The following is a 22,497-nucleotide window of genomic DNA, read 5'->3' on the forward strand; positions in this document are numbered from 1 at the left end:
TTAAAATAGTCATCTGCTGTGAAACCATAATTGTCAGTCACCATTTATCACAACTTAACGTCCTTCCTTTCCAGTACTAGAAGAGACTTTTGCGCTGCACAGGCACTACTGTTATCTGCCAGTTTGGAGTAAATGTGCAAGTTTTTCTTTAGTGCCATGCTTGTTGATGAATATACAGTGCCTAGCAAAAGTATTCACCCCCCTTGGCTTTTTACCTTTTTTGTTACATTACAACCTGTAATTTTTTTTTAATCTGAATTTTATGTGATGGATCTGCACAAAATAGTCAAATTTGGTAAAGTAAAATGAGATCAAATATTTATAAATAAGAATCTTTATAAATAAAATTCTGAAATTTGGCATGTGCATATGTAATCACCCCCTTTGCTATGAAGCCCCTCAAAAGTTCTGGTGCGACCAATTACCTTCAGAAGTCACATAATTAGTGAAATTAAGTCCACCTGTGTGAAATCTAAGTGTCACATGATCTGTCAGTATAAACACACCTTTTCTGAAAGGCCCCAGAGGCTGCAACACCACTAAGCAAGAGGCATCACACCATGAAGATCAAGGAGCTCTCCAAACAAGTCAGGGACAAAGTTGTTGAGAAATACAATTCTGGGTTGGGTTATAAAAAAATATCCAAATCTTTGATGATCCCCCGGAGCACCATCAAATCCATCATCATCAAATGGAAAGAACATGGTACCACAACAAACCTGCCAAGAGAGGGCTGCCCACCAAAACTAACAGACCGGGCAAGGAGGGCATTAATCAGAGAGGCAGCACAGAGACCAAAGGTAACCCTGAAGGAGCTGCAGAGTTGCACAGCAGAGACTGGTGTATCTGTGCATGTGACCACAATAAGCCGTACACTCCATAGAGCTGGGCTTTATGGAAGAGTGGCCAGGAAAAAGCCATTACTTAGTGATAAAAATAAGAAGACACAATTTGAGTTTGCCAAAAGGCATGTGGGCAACTCCCCAAATGTATGGAGGAAGGTGCTCTGGTCAGATTAGACTAAAACTGAACTTTTCGGCCCACCAAGGAAACGCTATGTCTGGCACAAACCCAACATATCCCATCACTCCAAGAACACCATCCCCACAGTGAAACATGGTGGTGGCAGCATCATGCTGCGGGGATGTTTTTCAGCAGCAGGGACTGGGAAACTGATTTGAGTCGAGGGAAAGATGGATGGTGCTAAATACAGGGATATTCTTGAGTAAAACTTGTTTCAGTCTGCCTGTGATTTGAGACTGGGATGGAGGTTCACCTTCCAGCAGGACAATGACATGAAGCATTCTGCTAAAGCAACACTCGAGTGGTTTAAGGGGAAACATTTAAATGTGTTGGAATGGCCTGGTCAAAGCCCAGATCTCAATCCAATTGAGAATCTGTGGTCAGATTTGAAGATTGCTGTTCACAAGCGGAAACCATCCAACATGAAGGAGCTGGAGCAGCTTTGCCTTGAGGAATGGACAAAAATCCCAGGGGCAAGATGTAGCAAGCTCATAGAGACTTATCCAAAGCGACTTGCAGCTGTAATTGCCGCAAAAGGTGGCTCGACAAAGTGCTGACTTAAGGGGGGTGAAAAGTTATGCACGCTAAAGTTTTCAGCTATGTTGTCCTAAATGTTGTTTGAATCACAATATTAAAAAAAACACAACTTCACAATCCATTTTAATTCCAGGTTGTGAGGCAACAAAACATTAAAAATGCAAAGGGGGGTGAATACCTTTGCAAGGCACTATACAGCCAGGACAGTTGTTCAGCAGGTGCTGTTGTCATGAAGCAGGCAATGAAGATCGCCAAAGACACTTACACTACCTGGATACAGTAGCTGAACTGAGATGATACTCCATAGATCTCCTGAACAACCTTTTCTTTAGTGTGATGACACCAAGCAACAGATCCTCTGCCTCTGTAGGACAATGCATAATACTACTTTTGGCACCTTCTAAACTTCCGGCTCAGGTGGATCCAGTCACCCACACACTTTTCTACTTGTCTTCCAATCCTCTCTCCGTATCCTTCTATCATAAACTTAATTACATTCTCATTAAGCCACTCTTCATGCACATATTGGTCACTGTTAGCACTTACAGTAACTCAGCCATTATGTAGTTTCAAAGTTCTTTTGTACTTGGTATGTATTCTCATTCAAATGCCAATGCACATGTACTCATTAAGATATGTATTGTTGCTTTAAATATACAAATATATAGACAAAAACTGTGGTTTATCATGGCTAAAATATCTGTAATACTGTAATACTAGAGCTTTCATAAACTCTTGTATAAAAAAGTTATAACATAATTCTCACATGTTTGCATGGGCAAAAAGGGTTTGCGAAAATCTTTTTTTCTAGCTGTATCCTATATTTCAAGATGTTAACATTTGTACAGTTACAAAATTAAGCTACTGGCGACTATTTAGAAAAAAATTTCTGGTAACAAAATTTTTTTTCAAATTTGGAAAATTATAATTTTTTTCATTTTTAATTAGGCTATACAGTAATAGCCTCCGAAATATAGAAGGTATTCACAAGAGGATGCTGTAAAAGAAAGGTAGTGGACATTAAACATGGAAACACCTAGGAACATGGGGATGCCTCAAGCACATATAAAACGAGAGCTTCCACACAAATGTGTATATGTATGCTGGACTTGCCGGGTTGAAAACAGTATAATAAATTACTGGGCCCGATTTTGAGCTGGACGCAACTGAAAATGTGTACGGATCTTGCGGTAATCTGCATACTACGCATGGGTCGTAGAAAAAAATTCAGCAACTATGCAAGCATACACACGTCGACGGAAATCGCACGTGCGGATGAATTGATCTGCCAATCCACTGAATGCTCTTTCAGTGAAATGGGCTTTTCTGGGTGGTAACAGGGCCGCAAACTGTTCCATCTTATCGGAGTGTCATGGACATGCAAGCTGACTTCCATGCTCGATTGTAGCATGTAGGTGGAGATTGGAAGTCTGTTTCTGACAGACCTTTTGCACCCAGCATGGAGTGGGTGCAAGTCCAGATACTAGCAGTGGGCAGGATGGCCTTCCAGATGCAGACATGTGGATCTTTGGCACACACAGGAAGATTTTTGCATAAGGCTGGAACGGCAGTACGAAAAACCATCCTTAAGGTGCGTATCCACTTAGCGATTTTTAGCAGGCGATTGAACGATAACGACATTGTTATCGTTCAATCATTTGCAAATCGGGCATGAATCGGGCACATTAATATCGGAAACGACCAGCGATGCGCGCGCCCGCTGGTCGTTTCCGACATCAATCATCGCCCGAACATGCTAGTCAATCTGATGATAACGTCAGGTTGAGCATGTTAAGGGATGATTGATGTGCCTACACTGAACAACTGCTCGTTCAGTGTAGGCACAGCAGAGACTTGGAATTGACTGCACAATTACAATGTACGCACCTTTAGAGGCATGCGACTCAGACTCAAGCCCATTATAACTAGAGGGGATGGTTGGAACACATTTGGCAAGCATTACAGATAGCAAGATATTTCAACTTGCTAAAGTTTCATGAGCATGGAACCTCGAAAAATAAACAATCTGTAAATGGCAAAAGTGGACAGAAGCCCTCACACTCCAGTTAATTTCATCCATGCATTATTTTGAAGTGGATCAGCGATGCTGTGAGATGGCGTCTTTTGTTCTTGGACGTCTCCTGCTGCACTACCATATTTTAGCATTGCTGCTGTGTCCAAAGACTAATAGCATATAACTCTGAATCAGGCCCATAGTTAGCTGCATTGCATACAGTCTTCATCACACCTGCCAATGTAAACAATATTAAGATAAAGCGCTCTGTGGTAATGGATCTAATATATAATTATCAATACGATAGTAAGTAAACTATCCGTAGTCCCGTATCTTAAATATGTCGGTATTCAGTAACAAAAACTGGTTAGCAAAATCTTGGGGCCGTGTGTTCAAAACTGGATTGATTATGTAAGAGATGTCGTGGGATATGACGGCTCTCTACATATATATACCACAGTCTGCTTTAATTAACAAGCTGGTGGGCAATAACTTGAGGCTGGGTTTTCAGGACTAAAACTTTATACGTCTGAAGTTCTGGTGTGGCATAAATACCACTACAGTATAATCGAGATGTGTCTCTCCAATAGATGTAATATACAGACACCATGTATTTCAGGTGGGCAAAAACTGTCGGCAGGATATTCAGAAATATAATATTCTTGTAGCAATATGCTGATTGCAAATAGGCAAAAACTGTAGGCCGGTTGTTGTATGCAATATAAACCTTTAACCAGGATACGTCAAAAGCGTGACCTCCTCTCCTCCACTGCTCTCTCCACCTCAGGAAAGGAACGTAGTATCAGAGAGACATGCGACACTAGAATTGCAGTTGCTTTAGGTATGGAATGTTAGCTTACCTGACCATGAAGTCTGCTGGTCCTGTGTAACTCTGTGTCCACAATCACTGTGTGTGAGTATGCAGGGGGAGGCTATAATACTATAAATGACCAGTCGTCAAATAATACAACACTTTTTTATTAAACAGTATGGAGATGATACAAAATATCACAATAGCAAAAATACCCTTCAAACAGGGATTAAAATTAAAAGTACATATATACCAATATAAATGTACCAACGCGTTTCATCTCTTATAGAGACTTTATCAAGGGCAATTGATGTTATTAGTGTATGTTGCATCTTATATAGGCAGCCTCTTTGATCGTTAATCCCCAAGAGACAAGAACATGGGGGATATAAAAACATTAAGCTGGTATCTTGAACAAAACCTCATCCCTAAAGGTTTAAAAATACAAAAAACACCTACTCACAATACTGACAACTTTTATGACAGAATGGGATAGTGTTTTAAGTGATTGTTCATGTAGTTTAATGAGATTGATCATCAAGGAAAAGAATTTAGAATTAGTGCACCTTGGGGAACGTATCACACAGCTTGACAAAGATCTTGAACCCTTCAAAAATGAATCAGAATATGCCAATTTAGAGCAACTTATCAAAATCAGATTGGACAGGGAAGAACTTAAAATTATCGACAGAAAAAGATCTAAGATATTAAGAGATAAATTCGGGATTGGTGGTAGGAAGAATAAGGACAAATCCATCAAGAAACAGACCACACAATATTGTAGTAACAAAACGGTTTCTACAAAACACACCAAAAAGATTTTGTCCAACAAAAAGTCTAATGTAGTCAAAAACAACAAACTACAGAGTGATAGCTGGAGAATTGGGGCACATACTCCATTATACAAAAAACTCAACTTGACCTATCAGCAATTTATGACAAAATTACACACAGATACAGCATCACAAGACTATGATATTAACCTGCTAGAACTATCAGTCTACAGTCAATCATCTATTGAAGATAGCGCGAGTACAGAAACCAGTTTCTCGATCCACTCTATACAAGATTTAGAGGAATAAGGGGATCATTTGTCAACCTTAGCCCGACAGTCCTTTGAGAAGGGCTGGCAGGATTTGATAGACACCACAAGTAAAACACTAAAATCCACTGTCCAGTCTAGTTCTAAAATAACAACTATAGCCACCCCCGATACACTCTCCACTTTAACATTCCTAGAGGTACCAAAATGGGGGGACTCTTTTTTAGAAATAGGCAACACACAGACAACCATGAAAAGAAAGTTAGACGTACTAGAAGAGGATGTCGGGGAGGGGAAAAAAAGCAAACTAGAAACCACATAGCCTCTAAGACCGAGAAACCTATTGGGATTTTTAATCTCAGTAAATGTACTTTAACTACACCACAAATTACCCTTTTAAATAAGGGTTTAAAATTCGCCCCCACTAACAAACTGGACAAATTCCACACATATCTAGATGTTAAAAATTTCACAAAGAAATTGAGCCTCAAAAAATATTTCCTAGATAAAAATATAGTCACACATACCTCAAAAAACGGCGAGATAGATAGATTCAAACACAGTGGATTAAGATCAACATCCACATTCAATCCCACACACTTGAAAGGATGCTTTATACAAACTTTTGAGAAAGCAGTCCTAGATGATATTAAAAAATTAGATATAAAGACTAGTTCTATCAGACCAAATTTGTCTAAAGTTGCATGGGAAGCTTTAAGATCACTAGAGAGGGACCAAGAGATTGTCGTCAAACCCGCAGACAAGGGTGGGGGAACAGTCATCCTCAACAGATCTGATTACGAAACAGAGGCTCTTCGGATACTGAATGACATCACCACATATCAAAAATTAAGGGGAGACCCTACCATTACATTTCAAAAAGAATTACAGATATCTTTGGATAAAGGTAAAAACAGCGGGATCCTCAACAAGCAAGAACACAATTTCCTAACTCCCACAAACCCAGTAATACCAGTTTTTTTATTATCTCCCCAAAATTCATAAGAACACTACCCATCTGCCAGGAAGACCAATCACTTCTGGTATCAATTCAATCACTTCCCCCCTTTCTGAGTATATTGATCAATTCCTACAAGGATATGTTCAAAAACAACCATCTTACATCCGAGACACGACTCAGGTTCTTTTAACATTACAGGATATAGAATGGGATGACAATCTCTGGCTAATAACCAGTGACGTCACTTCATTGTATACCGTTATCGATCATGATTAAGGTCTAGATAGTATACAACATTTCCTCGAGCAAGATCAGGATATGGATGAGGAACAAAGAGTCTTTATACTCCAAGGTATTAAATATAGATTCTTAACACATAAATACATGTGGTTTGGGGGAGATTTTTACCTGCAACGTAAAGGGACAGCCATGGGGACCAAGTTCGCCCCTAGTTATGCAAACCTTTTCATGAGCCATTGGGAACTTAACAAGATCTGGTCCAGTGAGAGGTTTGGGGCGAACTTGGTCCTATGGAGATGTTATATAGATGATGTGTTGTGCATTTGGCGAGGTGATGAACACTCGTTATTACAATTTCTGTCCTATATTAATGACAACAACCTTAATCTACAGTTCACTTCAACATTTAGTAAAAATTAGATTGTTTTCCTAGATTTGGAGATTTTTGTTCAAGATAAACTGCACACTAAAACACATCATAAGGCTGTAGACGTAAATAGTTATATACTGGCGCAAAGCAATCACTATCTGAGTTGGGTAAAGGGGGTCCCCAAGGGCCAGTTCACACGTCTGAGACGCAATTGCAGTAAATTAGAGGATTATACTGAACAAGGTTTTCATTTAAAACAAAAATTTAAAGAAAAAATATATAATATGGAGGTAGTGGAAGGAGCTTATAGGGAATTGGAAGCGAGACCGAGAGAGACACTGCTTAAATATTCAAAAACGGAACCAGTAAACACTATTGAACAACATGAGAAAGTGAACTTCGTGACTAACTATTCAGGTGCCTCCAGCAAAGTACAGAGCATACTTAAGAAACATTGGCATATTCTGAGTCTGGACGAGAACCTAAAAAATGTAATTCAAGAAAAACCAAATGTGGTGTTTCGGAAAGCCCCAGATATAAAACAAAAAATAGTTCATAACCATCTCCGAGACACTACTAATAATATAAGACAGAAGACCATCGATGGGAATAATGTTAGAGAGGGATTCTACCATTGTGGAAGGTGTTCCAATTGTAAGTTGTTGGGGTATATAAGCACGAGACCCATAAGTGTTATAAAATCAAACCAAACTGACAAGGAGTATAAAATTAGAGGTACACTATCATGTGACAGTGATAACCTAATATATTTGCTCGAATGTGGGTTACAATATGTGGGACGCACCATAAGAACCCTCAGATAAAGGATTTATGAACACTGTCGGAACATTCGAAGGGGATTTGAGAACCACAGTGTTTCAGAACATTTTAGAAATACCCATAGTTGTGACCCCAAAGGTTTGAAGTTCACGGGGATTGACAAAGTCACTTACAACTGGAGGGGAGGTAATAAATTAGAAGTCATCAACCGCAAAGAGAGCAGATGGATATTTAATCTGCAGACCCTACACCGAGGGCCTTAACATAGACCCCTAAATGCATTTGACGAAGCCCCCCTAAAATACACCTACTATAATGGTCGATCATATTCTTATAAGTACAATGTACATGTAAAACACTTTTCTCTATTTTGAGTACTCTATTTTATTTTATTTTACTATATTTCACTCTATTTCATTAATGATATATAATGTGATATATCTGGGAACTACCTTTAGTAAGTTTCATGCCATATCCTTTTTCAAGTGATCTACAGTTAAATAGAATTAATATATCAACATATAGAACCTTTGTTGTTAGTTTAATCCTGAATGTTTGCCCCCATATGTCAATAATGCTCAATTATATTATGTAAACAGTAGCTTCTCACGCTATATGGATGTCCTACTCGTCCTTAGTAGTGTATATCCAGATGAAATCCAACCAAAAATGTCCGCCGCCATATCTGAGGACATAGAAGCCAGGCTTCTATGATGCCTCTGATGTGTGCAAATGACTATGTGGATGCCCTATTCATTCTTAGTAGTGTGTATGCATATTAAACCCAACCCAAAATGGCCGCTGCCATATCTGAGGACATAGAAGCCAGGCTTCTATTTTGCTCCTGATGTGTGCACACGGAGGGCGGTGCGGCGTTTTATGCTGCCGCTTGTGTGGTTACATCACCGGATATTTAGACAGACGCTGGGATCAGCAGTATATGACTTCAGCCCCCACACACGTGCGGCACGCGTGAACCGGAAGTGACTACCCGGAAGTGCGGCGCCGCTACACGTGGGGATTAACGATCAAAGAGGCTGCCTATATAAGATGCAACATACACTAATAACATCAATTGCCCTTGATAAAGTCTCTATAAGAGATGAAACGCGTTGGGACATTTATATTAGCATATATGTACTTTTAATTTTAATCCCTGTTTGAAGGGTATTTTTGCTATTGTGATATTTTGTATCATCTCCATACTGTTTAATAAAAAAGTGTTGTATTATTTGACGACCGGTCATTTATAGTATTATAGCCTCCCCCTGCATACTCACACACAGTGATTGTGGACACAGAGTGACACAGGACCAGCAGACTTCATGGTCAGGTAAGCTAACATTCCATACCTAAAGCAACTGCAATTCTAGTGTCGCATGTCTCTCTGATACTACGTTCCTTTCCTGAGGTGGAGAGAGCAGTGGAGGAGAGGAGGTCACGCTTTTGACGTATCCTGGTTAAAGGTTTATATTGCATACAACAACCGGCCTACAGTTTTTGCCTATTTGCAATCAGCATATTGCTACAAGAATATTATATTTCTGAATATTCTGCCGACAGTTTTTGCCCACCTGAAATATATGGTGTCTGTATATTACATCTATTGGAGAGACACATCTCGATTATACTGTAGTGGTATTTATGCCACACCAGAACTTCAGACGTATAAAGTTTTAGTCCTGAAAACCCAGCCTCAAGTTATTGCCCACCAGCTTGTTAATTAAAGCAGACTGTGGTATATATATGTAGAGAGCCGTTATATCCCACGACATCTCTTACATAATCAATCCAGTTTTGAACACACAGCCCCAAGATTTTGCTAACCAGTTTTTGTTACTGAATACCGACATATTTAAGATACGAGACTACGGATAGTTTACTTACTATCGTATTGATAATTATATATTAGATCCATTACCACAGAGCGCTTTATCTTAATATTGTTTATATCTGTTTAGGAAGTGGGGATACTTCCAGAGAGAGCCGCTAGTGGTAGACAAACACCTCTCCACCTATGAGCGCCGACTGCTTTATGTTGTTTTGACACCTGCCAATGTATCCGTGTAAGCAGTGATGCAGTGGGCAGACTCAATGGACTGCTGAACAGTGGAGGAAGGATGGTTTCCAACATAAAGGGTGCAGTCATTCATTAGAAACAATTTCAATGCTAATCATTACTGAATGGTACTGATATTCATCCCATTTTGCAGCATTTCTTTTCTTACTGACAGATGATTTCCACCATGACAATACCTTCACCCACACAGCACATGTGGTTGACCAATGATTTGAGGTGTATGACAATGATATTATACATATGTCATGGTCTTCACTGTCATCAGATCTGAAACTAATGAAGCATTTACGGGATAATCTGGAACAGAGGGCCTGATTCAGACCCGCTCGCAAGCACTATGCGCTCGCAAGCGGGTCGATGGTGGCCCAGTACGCTCTGCGCATGCACGAGCCCCGGAGCGAGCGCAAAAAGCACTCGCTCTGGCGCTTGCATCCAAAAGGGTCAGCTGTCGATGTTGATTGACAGCTGCCCCGTTTGGAAGGCGGGGAAGGGGGGTGGCTGAGCAAACGGAGGCGTTCCTGCAGGAACGCCTCCGTTTGTGGGCGGCCCTACTGACATTAGTAGGCGGCCTTCCTACTCTAATAGTGCAGGAAGTCCACTGGGGCTTACGGCAACGAGACCCTACCACAAGGGTCTCGTCGCAAGCCCGATGGTCGCGATGGTCTTGACCATCGCGACCATCATCATGGCCGCTAACATAAGCTGTAGGTGGTAACCCACAGCTATGCGGGCGGCCAAGAGGCCGCAACAAAAAAAAAAAAAAACACACATGCCCTGATTCAGAGCGAGCGCTCGCTTTTTGCGAGCGGCTCTGAATCAGGCCCTGAGCCTGAGAAGTATTATTCACCACCATCAAACACTTGTCAGTTGAGTGACATTATTTGGAATGATTGTGCTAAAATCTGCCTGCACAATCTACACAAAACATAAAAAAGTATGGATGTTACACGCCATAGAGGAATTGTGGGCTGTCAGTTTTATAATTATGCATTCTGAACCACAGGTATAACAGCACGGCTAAAGACAGTTATGTAGAGCCATATATTTTCCTTGCTTCATTGGGATCTAAAAGTATTGAAACAGCAGATCAGTGTTGTCTACATCTGTAGGGCATTATGGTAATATTTGCTCTATAACGGTGCATCTCTTACCGCCTTGCTGATAGGAAAATGTCCTTGCTCTACTGGGATTGTAGGCAACTACTGATAAGTGACCTACATTTAAAGCATGTAACGGGGATTGGGAGTAATGGTTAAAGTGACACCATTCTGCAGTAAGTTTATATAGTCTTACACATCTGAATGGGAGCCACTTATGTTTTATCAGCCACCACAACAACATAAAATAATACACTTATGTATTCTTTTTTAATTTAGATTATTGTAAATATTTCTCAGATATGTTTTAACCTATCCATCTACATTTAATAATTTATGAATCTACTCATATTCTGCCAATATACTGTATCTACACATTTTCCAACACTTTGTGTTGACACTATTAGCCCCAACCTTCTCCTCGGGAATCCCCCATCCTGATTCTGACAATGACCGTGTCACTGCTCTTCTACCAGCTGGCAGCGTGCATGCTCCAGACAGGAAAACTGGGCTGAAAGGAGGGGTATGCAGAGATGGCAAGATTTCTTAACGCTTTCATAGCCAGGGAGCTTTCTGTCTGGGAGAGGCAAAAAAGGTAAGATTCTAATAGGCACTGTATTTTAATATGTTTGAAAGAACAATGATAATGCCTGATGCAATAGAATGTTTTTTTTCCTGTATAAAATGGGAAACTGCAACCAGTATACTGTGAGATCTACCTGTGCTAATGCAAAACAATCTGGAAAATATACAATTTGAGGTCAGGTTTTTAAACTCCTTGTCTAAACATTTCCCCACTTTCTCCAATGTAAGAACCCCCTATGGCTGTCTAGTGGTGATGGGCAATTGTCCAATTTGGGAAAGCAAGTCAGGGTACCTGGGAAGTAGGGTAGCAGAAAGGCAGGTCTAGGAAAGTGGTCAGACAGCAGGTGATATCTGAGGGGAGGAAGGTCAGAGGATCATGGTTGAGCCCTGGGGAAAAGGTCAGAAAATTGGGAATCAGTTCTGGGAAGAGTTGAAGCAAACTAATACTGTAACTATCAATAAAACTATCATGACCTAACACCATAGGGAAAATTTGTAGAGATCCTTCTGAGATAAGCATTAGAGTATATGCATTAAATAGGACTTTCATAAAGAAAAAGTATTTATAGTATAACCTAGAAAATGTCATCATTTGTAGAACATCTTTCACTGTGGGCTTTTACAGTAAAACAAAATGACATAATAAAGAAGACGCACACACACCAGAGATCCTGCCCTATTGTTGAAAAGTCTGCAACCCATGGGGAAACGTGGAAATGAAGGAATAGGAGCATGTACTCAGGCTGCCAGCTTGTTAATTTGAAAGAATCACCTTGAGGACACAGAGCAGACGCTTTCTGGTGGGTGAGTGTGTGTGGGGGAGGGGTGGTGGTGAGATCATTGCAAAGAGATCCAGTCTGAGTTAATATTTGTCTGCGGTTGTATGATGTAAGATTTGAGAATGCAGGCTCCTCTACCTCTCACAGGAACAGAAAGAGGAGGGAATAGGAGAGGAGAGAAAAAGAACCAAGAGCATGATGGAGGTGGGAGGGAGACAGACAGAGTGAACGAGAAATAAACAGGAGGGATGGGGGAGCTATAAGAAGAGATTGTTTAATAAAAGATGCTTTAGGGTAGGTGATGAAATAGGGAAAGAACAATGATGATAAAGAGAATGGATACAGAAGCTTTGACTTGTAGTCTAGAAGCACAAAATAACAGGTTTAGAGACTTTGCTGTGTTTAAAATGTAGAAGAAAGTGTGTATCAGACTCTACATAAATAAAGCAAGATAAAACTGAAAGCTTCCTTTGGCTAACATACATATACAAGTACCTAAAGTATGATTTTCTCACAAAACATATTCTGACGCAATACATTTTAGATTAAGGACTTAAAATATAAGTTATTTACAAGCTACAACTAAACTTGGTCTCATCACAGGGTTATATATACACATATACTATCTCTGTCATACACTAATGGGCTCATTTAGAAGTCGTGCTCTAAACATCCATAGGAAAAGACTGATAAGTTGCATTTCAACATTAATGTACTTAAATACAAACACCTCCACATCTGTTTGTTTCCCCTTTAAACTGAAATGAGGATCTTCTTTCCTTTAGTAGTCCCAATGGAAATATCAACAAAGTAATGTGACTTCACATAATGTAGCCTTGATGCTAATGACTGAAGTGCTATCAACTGGTCAGGTCAATACACAATCAGCCAATCAGAAGTGGCAATATATCATCATTAGCTACTGTTGCACCAGCTCATCATTATCCACAAGGAAAGGCCTCCTAAAAGGTTTACATGAGGATGCGTCCATGTCTGTTCTGCAGTAACCTGAATATGCCTTACTGCACTCAGCTTATTCCTGCCCATAGCTGTTTTGTAAAGCCGTACATAAGGAAATGCAAGTCAGCAATATGTAGAGATCTACAGATGAGTCTTTGTGTATTCTTTACAGCACACATGCGCATTACAGAAATCAGTATCTTCAATACAAAAAAACAAATATTTACATATAACTCTAAATGAGCCCCTAAATGTAGACACAAATGTAAATTTGTGTCTCTCCATTGATTAGTAGCTACACAAATGTCTTCTCTGATGCTGCATGGATTGCTTTGTACTTTCAAAAGTTTTAATCCAATGACTTCAGTGTAAACAACAAAAAACAAACAAAGCACTGCAAATTTCAACAGCCCTTCTAGGGTGAGGAAATGGTGAACTCACTTACCCTCCTTCAAAGATTCGCACACGGGAGGGCTCTCCTCGTTTAACTGCTGGCCCAGGATCCTCAGGTTTTATCCTTTTCTCTTCCTCTTTAGCAGTTCTTGGTGTCTCTTTAAGTGCTTGCGTGGGAAGATGAGCCTGCTTTTCACCCCATTGAAATAAGGTAACATAAAATGAAGGGTTAGAAATGCACTATTAAGAAACCAGTCCCTAAATTTCACAGATAGTTGCCTCAAAATACATCACACAAATATAATTTTTTCCTCCACTCCCCATGAGACGCTCAGCTTTTATGCCCTTACTCCAGTTCTGGTCGCAGATGAGATCTATGAATATATTACAAAGGGATGTTATCATATATGTGTACAAATACTGCTTTTACACTTATGATAAATCATAGCACGTTTTAAGACCTAACCCACATGTGTGTGTATGCCATTTCATTGTTGCTATACATACTAGAAGAAAATATGGCAGTCACAGACAAAACAGATTAGAGATGTCCCATCTAGACTAACCTAAGTAGTATGCTTTTCCTGTAAATACTATACCCGGGACCACCAGCTAAGTATTAGTGGGACAGTGGGCTTTTACCATGCTTCCCAGAATTAAGGAAGTATCTGTTTCTTTAGTGAGTCTCTTCCCACAAGTGGTGATTGCCTGAGAAATGCAGCCATAGATGAGGTGTCTCCAGGGACCCATGAATGTGGTGGATACTAGAAAAAGAAGCTATTCACTAACTTTTTAAATTTCTATGTAATGGATTGTGGCTACCGCACATATGAGGATAAATATGTCATCCTGTGGTGATACCTCTTTCTAACCCCAACAAAAGCATTACAATACAGTGCTAATTAGGTAAAGACTTATTGGTAAAAGCCACAGACCCAAAATAGGACTGGAAACCACAATGGGTAAATCAGCTCCAAATATGGACCAAACTTTTTTTTTTTATGACCTGAGTTGGTTGAGGACTGTTCTAAATAATCAACATTGTAGAGAGGCGAGCGTCACTTAAATTTTATCATAAGATCATGCTGGAAGTGCCATTCTGAATTAAAAAAAAACACTGTGGTCTCACCAGAAGCAATTTATTAGATACAGACGTGTTCTCATACATCTAGCCCCAATACTCCATGCAGCATGACTTGCCTGGCGTGAGTGAGCCGCCAGGTCTCGTGCTACTCTGCTAGCATATGGCGTCATTTTCCACCAAAAATGCGTCTAAGTCACAATGCAATGCAACTCGGACGCACCAGACTGTGCTGATTAATTTGATTAATTACTTGTATATCTGTGTGTACCTCTAGTCTGTATATGGACCAAAACAGAACGTGGAATGAAAAGAGCTGCTGCCGCTACAATGTAGCACTTTTCATACAGATTCAGAGACTCAGTCACACACAGATATACAAGTGTCTCATATCAAAGTAAACAGTACAGTCTGACGGTGCGTCCTAGTCACATTCCATTGCGACTTAAGACACATCTTCAGCGACTGCAGCAAAGATGTATAAGGACACATCTGTAAATACATAAAAGTTACTGGATAAACGTAAAAGCAGGTTTGGTAAAATAATCTAGAATTGTGGAGCCACCGATTTATTCTTTTTGATATTACATGATGCAACATGTGTAGTGTAATCATTGTACAAGCATTCAGCAGAATTAGTGTACAGACATGCTATCATGTGATTACAGACATAGCAAACAAAAAAAAAAGATAAAACAATGCTAAAGGCTGAAATGGCTAGATCATAACAACAACATATTCCCTTCACTCTTAAAACATTAATACTAATTTAGACTTGTAAGTGTATAGGCTTTTTTGTGTAAGATACATATCTCTGAACTGCTGAATAATATTTCTGTATATACGTATCATTGACTTTCATCTCCTTAAGTGTAGGTGGAGCACAGGACTGACATGCCCAAGTAAATACAGCACAATTATGGAGCATACACACGGTCAGATTTGTCAGATGAACGACTGAACGATTTTACCAAAGTTTTGAACGATTTGAACGATTGAACGATTTTTGACTGCATTAAAATGAATGGAATCGTCCAAGTCTGACTGCAAACCCATCAGATGTCAGATATCGTTATCTGACAAACGGGAACGCGCATCGTTGATCGTCCAGGCATGTCAGATATGAACGATTTTCCTTCAGATATGAACGACTGAACGATTTTTAAATCGTTATCGTTCATATCTGAAGGAAAAATCTGATCGTGTGTATGCACCATTAGAAGTGTATGAATCAGCATATGGCTTTTTGGAGGTGTAGCTCTTGTGCTGGAGAGCTATACCTATTGTACACAACGATGATGATAACAACTATCAGCAGCACTAGCTAGTAGCTTCTGATTGGCTGACTTTGTATTGAGCCCTCCAGCTGATCGGATTCAATACAATAGTGTAGCATCTATATTATATGAAGTTGTGAGCATTCATTGCGTGTATTCAATGTTTTTATGCGCTTTTTAAATATTTTATATGGAAGCTGTAACATTTGCATTTATTAATAAACATGTCAAGAAAATATTCTCTCTCTTCTGTAAATGACAATACATTGTAATATGATACTGTGTTCAAATAGGATTATGCAATTTTAGCATTTACTATTAGCGCTATCAAGCCACATTGTAGGGTGTAAGTATGTAAACTTGTACACCTGTTGAAAATGCTACAGTTTTTATTATGGATGCATCATCAGATGCGCCATGTCTAAATATATGTACATAAATATGATTTTTAACAGGTGTCTGTTCTATACATGTGTTCAAGGCACATATGTAACCTACTCTAAATGAGTTCCTAAATATCCTAAACTGACCATTTTGGACTGATAATCCATAAACCTATATTAGTATGCTCTTCTGTATAATGCAAAAAGGCAGAACTATTACCACATGCAGGGTATGCAGTTGCTCCAGAGCTCGCAGCTGGAGTTGGTAAACTATGGTAATGTTATCCACTTTTGGTTGCTCTACCATTGAGCAATGTTATAGGAAGTATGTGCAGGGCCACAGAGAAAGATGGGGACAAAATCACAAAACAGTGGCCTCCTGAAACAGAATTGCTGGGCCTATTTACATTTTACAACAGGGACTAGCCATTTAATGTTATGCCCCTATCAAAATGAATGTTACAGAATATAGAAAATTAGCAATTCTCACCTCAGTCATTTTGGGTTTCCGGGTTTTGGAGGGCACCAACAAGCTTGAATCTGTCTGCGGAGCATCAGCAGTGGTGTAAATCTCAGAGCTTGTTTTCTGCTTTGATCTCAGAAGAGATAATGCCACCCTGGTTGAAATTCCAGGAAGATTTGGGTTATATAAACTGATACACCAGCTAGAATAAACAGAAGCCCTTCGGTCGCTTTGCTGAGTGTGATTTGGCTTGACATAGTTCAAGTAGCACCAACTGACATTAGTGGCTGTGTGCAGAGTTGGAAAAGTTTGTACATCTTTAGATTCTGCTTCTTCGTGAGAGAAGGTCACATTGAAGCTGACAGATGGCCTGGGACTGGGTGGAGTATTGGATGATGTGGGAGCAAGCAGATCTTTATCATCCATCTCTTCTTTGATTTTTAGGTTTTCACATTGTCTATGTTTCTCAGGTGATTTGGGATTTGACAGACCCATCATTTTTACCAATAACGGTTCAAGGATGGCAGGGGGTGAGGGTGTTATTCGGGTTTGAGGTGTGGTAACAAAAAGAGACACATTTGTTGATCTATTTTGCTCCAGCACTGATTCTTCCTTCAGAATCTCCTCATGAATGATCCCTTCCGGATCATCCTCTTCTTTTACCCTTTTCTGTTGCTGGGTCTCCATTGTGAGCTCCAAGCTACCTGCAGGCGATAACATACGCTTACTGCCACCAACATATGATGAGCTTCCATCAAATCCTAGGACACTCTCATCAGAAGTAGCGAGTGGAATGTAACTGCTTGGTTCTGTCTTCGGACATGGCATCCGAAGGAAAGGTATTTCACAGATAGTATTGTCTTCTTTTGGTAAGATATGAGACAAGTCAAAGCCATGATAACCCTTTGAACGTCCCTCATTTATTTTTTGTATTACAAGAGAGGATGGACTGCAATGTGGCTGTGTAACAAGAATTTGAGAGAGTGTGGTATACATAGCACTACCATATGAAGGCATTTGTGTCTGAATTCTGACAGGAACAACTAGTGATACAACAGCCTCTGAACTTGGAAGGGTCACTCGAGCACCAGGTTCCAAAGCCGGGGTGTGGATACTTTCTGGGAAGTAATCTTTGCGCTGAGATGTGGGCAAGGGAGGGGAGATTTCTGGTTTAATTTGAGGATACTGCCCACTGACTTGCGCAGACACTGGAAGAGCAAACTGATGTTGCATAGGCAACAAGAATGTGGGGGGCAATGATGAAGATGCTGGGTAAGGCAAAAGTGAAAATGGAGAGCGAGGCCTGAAAGAAATGTCCAGGGCATGTGAGGTTAAATGCTGGGGTATTTGAAGAGGGTCTGGAGGCAAAAAAGCTGCCTGTAAAGGAGTAGGTGTATGAAACACAGTTTGTGCGATTGGTTGTAGAGAAAATGGAGCAGAAATATTGCTCATAGCTTGAGAAGAAAAAGGTTCTGAAGTGTGTTGAGGCAAGTGAAGTGGCTGTACTGGAAAGAGAGATAGCTGTTGTGACAAATAGCCCTTTTCAGTTTCATCAGTCAAAGACTGAACGGTCCTTGTATTGGAACTTGTTTGCTCCTTAGGGGATACACTGGAAGATTGCTTGTGAGAACTCATGCCAGGTGTATGGCTTGAAGAAGAAGGCTGATCTGGTTCTTTCCAGTCTCTGGGCATTAATTCTGGATCAATTTCCACATGTCTGCTTAGAGAAGTCTGTCGAATAGAGAAACATTTCCTCCTCTCCTGAGCGGTGGGCATTGATGTCGAAGCAGAGGTTGTTAAATTACCATAATCAAATGATTTGCTTCGATTCTCTGAAACTTGTGATGTGTGAGACACATTTGGTGTCTGTTCTGAAGCAGATCTTCTCATTTCTCTTGCATGGTGGGCAGGAACAGTGAGCATGTGATGTCCAAGGGACTTAGCAGTACTCTCTGACGGTTGACCTAATATTTCTGATTTACAACCCTCTTCTCGATCAAATGATACAGAATGACTTGAGGCATGGGAAATACTGCTGTCCTGACTGGGGCTACGAGTAAGGGACATTGATTCAAAGCTGGAATCCCCCGAAGATTGTGCCATTTCTGCTAAGCGTAACCTTTTTTTTTTGGGTGGAAGTTTCTCTGCAGGAAGCTGCGCAAGAGTTTGACTCCTCTGTGGCCACTGAAACTCTTCTACTTTTTCTTGTTCTTTGGGAGGCTCTTCAAGCTCAACTTCTGGCTTATCTGGTTCTTCAGTGACTAAGATTTCTGGCACTTGAATATTGCGCTGACGGACTAACTTAGGCTGTAATGGGTGAGATGACTGAGTATGAGGTCTTACAGTATGAGAAGACATTTGTACTAAAGTCATGTCTTCCTCATCAAAACTACTCTTCTTTTCCATGGACTCAGATTTCTCAAATGAACTAGTATGTTGAATGACAGAAATTTCCTTAGATATTTTAGTCTTTTCTTTATTTTCCAGAGATAATGTAAGGGTGTGGACATCGGAAAATGATGTAGATTCACTTCTATTGACAGGCTGATTGACTGCATCACTAGACATAGTCAAAGTTGAAGAGGCAAATTGGGATTCTAGTGGTGTTGCAGAGGCTGGATACTCAGACCAGTCAACGGTTTGAGGCTCTTCATCATCCCCAAGACTCTTCTCTTTCCTCCTTTTTCGTAACGTGGATAGCTCTAAACTTGGTCCGAACTTGTAATTTAGCCCCTGAGGCCATGTTTCATGCTCTGAATGTCCTTTTCTGGTTTCTACAGAGCTCTGAGTTGCCAAAGCTTCAGGTTTTAAAATTTGCAATTCAGAGCAGTAGTATTTTTTGTGAGTTTCATAGTTGCCCCTTTTCTTGTATCGAGCACCACAAATGTTACATTCATAGATCAGACCCTTTACCCTACTCCCTCTTTTTGACTTTCTGGAAACCTCACTCTCTTTTCCTTCAAGGTCATCACTTGTTTTTCCAGCAGTGTCTTTGCCTGTTGAGCTACCTTCTTCTGAAGAATAGTCCATTCCCAAAGGAAGCTCTATTGCTGGTTGTCTCTTTAGTAGTCGTGGGTGTGAAGAAAACATCTGACTGTGACTTAAAACTTCAGAATCCACAATTCGTTCATCAAATGAGTAACTAGCTCTGAATGGATGCGGAGTACTTACACTGCAGGCTGAAGAAGGCATTGAGTGGCTTCGAAGAAGAGGCACTGTCTCTGTGGCACTGTGGGACTGCTGGATGGAAGAGAATGAATGTTCAGCTTTTGTCTTACTATCTAGTTGGGAAAAGGAACCTGGAGACTTGACATCAAACTGGAAAGGTTCACGATACAAAGCTACTTTAGGAGACTCAATACTGCTTCTCCTAGACAGTGAACTTCTTCTTGGTTTAACACTATCAATCTCACTAGTGTCCACTACAGCCTCATTAATAGTAATGAGTTTGGTAATATGCTCAATTACCTGTGTCCTAGGTACAGACATTGGTGCCATACTAGTTTTTTCCTCTGCAGTGCCTAAAAGTGGAGACGGAGTAGCTAAAATGGATGTTCTCTGCCCAATCCTTCCACATTTACCCAGAATAATTTCGGCATAAGACTTCGCATTGGTGTTGGGTGGACTTATTTGCTGCTCTGCACTTTCAGAACGTGAAAAATAACCAGATTCTGTGCTTCCTTTACTTCCTGGGCTGAGAAATGTCTGCTCTTCACTGGCTTTTTTTCTCTCACTTAACCTAAGTGCCAGTTTTTGTTTTATAGTGTGAGTATCTTCTGACTTATGGATGAGTTCAGGTGATGGATCAGTAAATGTTACACTCTCCTCAGATGTATGGGATATGTTTTGTTGTGACAGAGAGAAAAGATCATGGCCCGTACCTTGCTCTCTTGATACTCCTTGGGAATCACATGTTGGCAAAGTATGCTTCTGCTGTGGTGAGAGTTCCACTAGGTTTGACATTGTGCTTGTCTCATCCTCAGAATCTGTGCTTTCTCCTTCTGATGGATCATCAATATCTTCTCCTCCAAGCCGTTCCATATCCAAATTGGATGGATAGGTTTCTGCTCCAATTTCTGACGCAAGACCTGCTTTAATCCTGTGAGCATGAGACTTCCTATGCTTATAAAGATTGCTTTTTGTCTTAAAAGAAAACCCACAAGGGATGCAAGGATAGGGGCGTTCACCGGTATGAGACCTGATATGCTTTTGTAGAACACTTGGCTTGGCGCATGGCCGGCTGCAGTACTGGCATATATATTTGCCTGGCTTTTGGGGTTTCTTCTCTTTTTTAGGAGGCTCATCTACTTGCTTTACTGAAACCTGAGTTGGCCGCTGGACATGAGCTTTCTGTGTGGGGTCTTCTGCCGGACGGCTGAGTCTGGCATGTAGTGCAGATGAAGAAAAAGACCTGGACGGACCAGATTGTATTGGATCTACAACTTTCCATACTGGACCTTCAAGGCCATGCTCTGTGTCCACTCGGGGAGCCATGAATGCTGGTGAAACGTGTTGTGACTTAGAAACGTGCAGCTGTTCAAGCAGTGGAACTTTTGGTTTGCACGGTCTTCCCACTCTCCTAGGAGGGCCTTCTCTTGCTATCTTCAAGGAACTTCTGAAATGCTGCTGCTGTGTTAAGATCTCCTCCTGGCCAGTAACTGGATAATCTACCAGAGACGATGTAGCTTGAACCACGTCCCCTTTGCTTGGCCTTTTCCTCACACCTTCCTCCGACTTCCTTGTGCTCTTCTGGCCTTTCTCTGGCTCCATCACCTACACCAGAGGCTCCCAGTGCTATTTTTGCAAAGTCCTAGGGAGCGGCACTTACTAACAACCATGATAAAATAGGAAAATAATATTCATTGCACCTTTGAAGGAGAATCTTTAGGAACAGAAAGTAAGTTTAAGGTTTTTGGTAGTACAGTTTCTATTTGGAAATACTAAATAAAATAAATATAGTTTAAGTGCCAATATCAACATTTGTAATCCATGTTCAGTCACTTAAATGAGACTACAAACTGCAAAAATAATAATACAAGTATTCCAGTCAACTCCATGGAAGGTTTGGCTCTTGACATTGTAGCCACTTAACAGTGTTATTCCACCAGTGGTGCTTTGCTTGTTCAGCTTCGTGAATTCAAAATATCACAAGTCGACTGGAGTGTTCAAGAAAGTTGGTGATCTGTAAAAGCAAAAAATAGATATGTAAATATAAAGAAGATATTTGAAAGAGAAAAGTTGATTTTGAGAAATCCAACAACTACATGACAAAGAAAGTTAAAGAGATGCAAAGATCGCATACACACATTATCAAGTAAAAATACCAGGAGAAAGCATCAATTCAATAAAAAGGACATGATACATAAAAAGTATATTAAAGTAGCTTTGGAAAAAGATACAAAACTTTTTTTTTGCACTTTGCTAACCAGACCATTGCTCTTATGCTGGGTACTAATGTATGCAATATATCGTTCGTACAGCCTAGTGCGTCAGCTTGTGTGTACACACAATATATCTGTGAACAAAGTAGTTCAGATATTTATTTTTTTTGACCGTGCTGTACTGCAGATGCTATATATCTTTCAGATATATTTCGTGCACATCTGCTGGTGTGCAAGGGT

At 40.3% G+C, this 22,497-nt stretch overlaps 1 protein-coding gene across 2 annotated transcripts in view; it reads right to left on the reverse strand.

Moving 5' to 3' along the window:
- HIVEP3 (HIVEP zinc finger 3) overlaps positions 1–21,801 on the reverse strand; it is a 55,626-nt gene extending 33,825 nt beyond the window's left edge. The window contains exons 1-2 of one of the 2 annotated variants that reach the window (XM_088459951.1): positions 16,904–21,801; positions 13,725–13,858 (exon numbers count right to left, since the gene is read on the reverse strand). In XM_088459951.1, the coding sequence (XP_088316077.1) occupies positions 13,725–13,858; positions 16,904–21,646 (4,877 nt within the window). In that variant the 5' untranslated portion in view covers positions 21,647–21,801. Of the gene's footprint in view, positions 1–13,724; positions 13,862–16,903 lie in introns of both variants that reach the window. The other variant, XM_088459950.1, reaches the window with a different exon arrangement.
- Positions 21,802–22,497: the final 696 nt, after the last annotated feature.

This window comes from Taudactylus pleione, unplaced genomic scaffold, assembly GCF_031769625.1.
Source record: "Taudactylus pleione unplaced genomic scaffold, aTauple2 ptg000959l, whole genome shotgun sequence".
NCBI classification, from domain to species: Eukaryota; Metazoa; Chordata; class Amphibia; order Anura; family Myobatrachidae; genus Taudactylus; species Taudactylus pleione.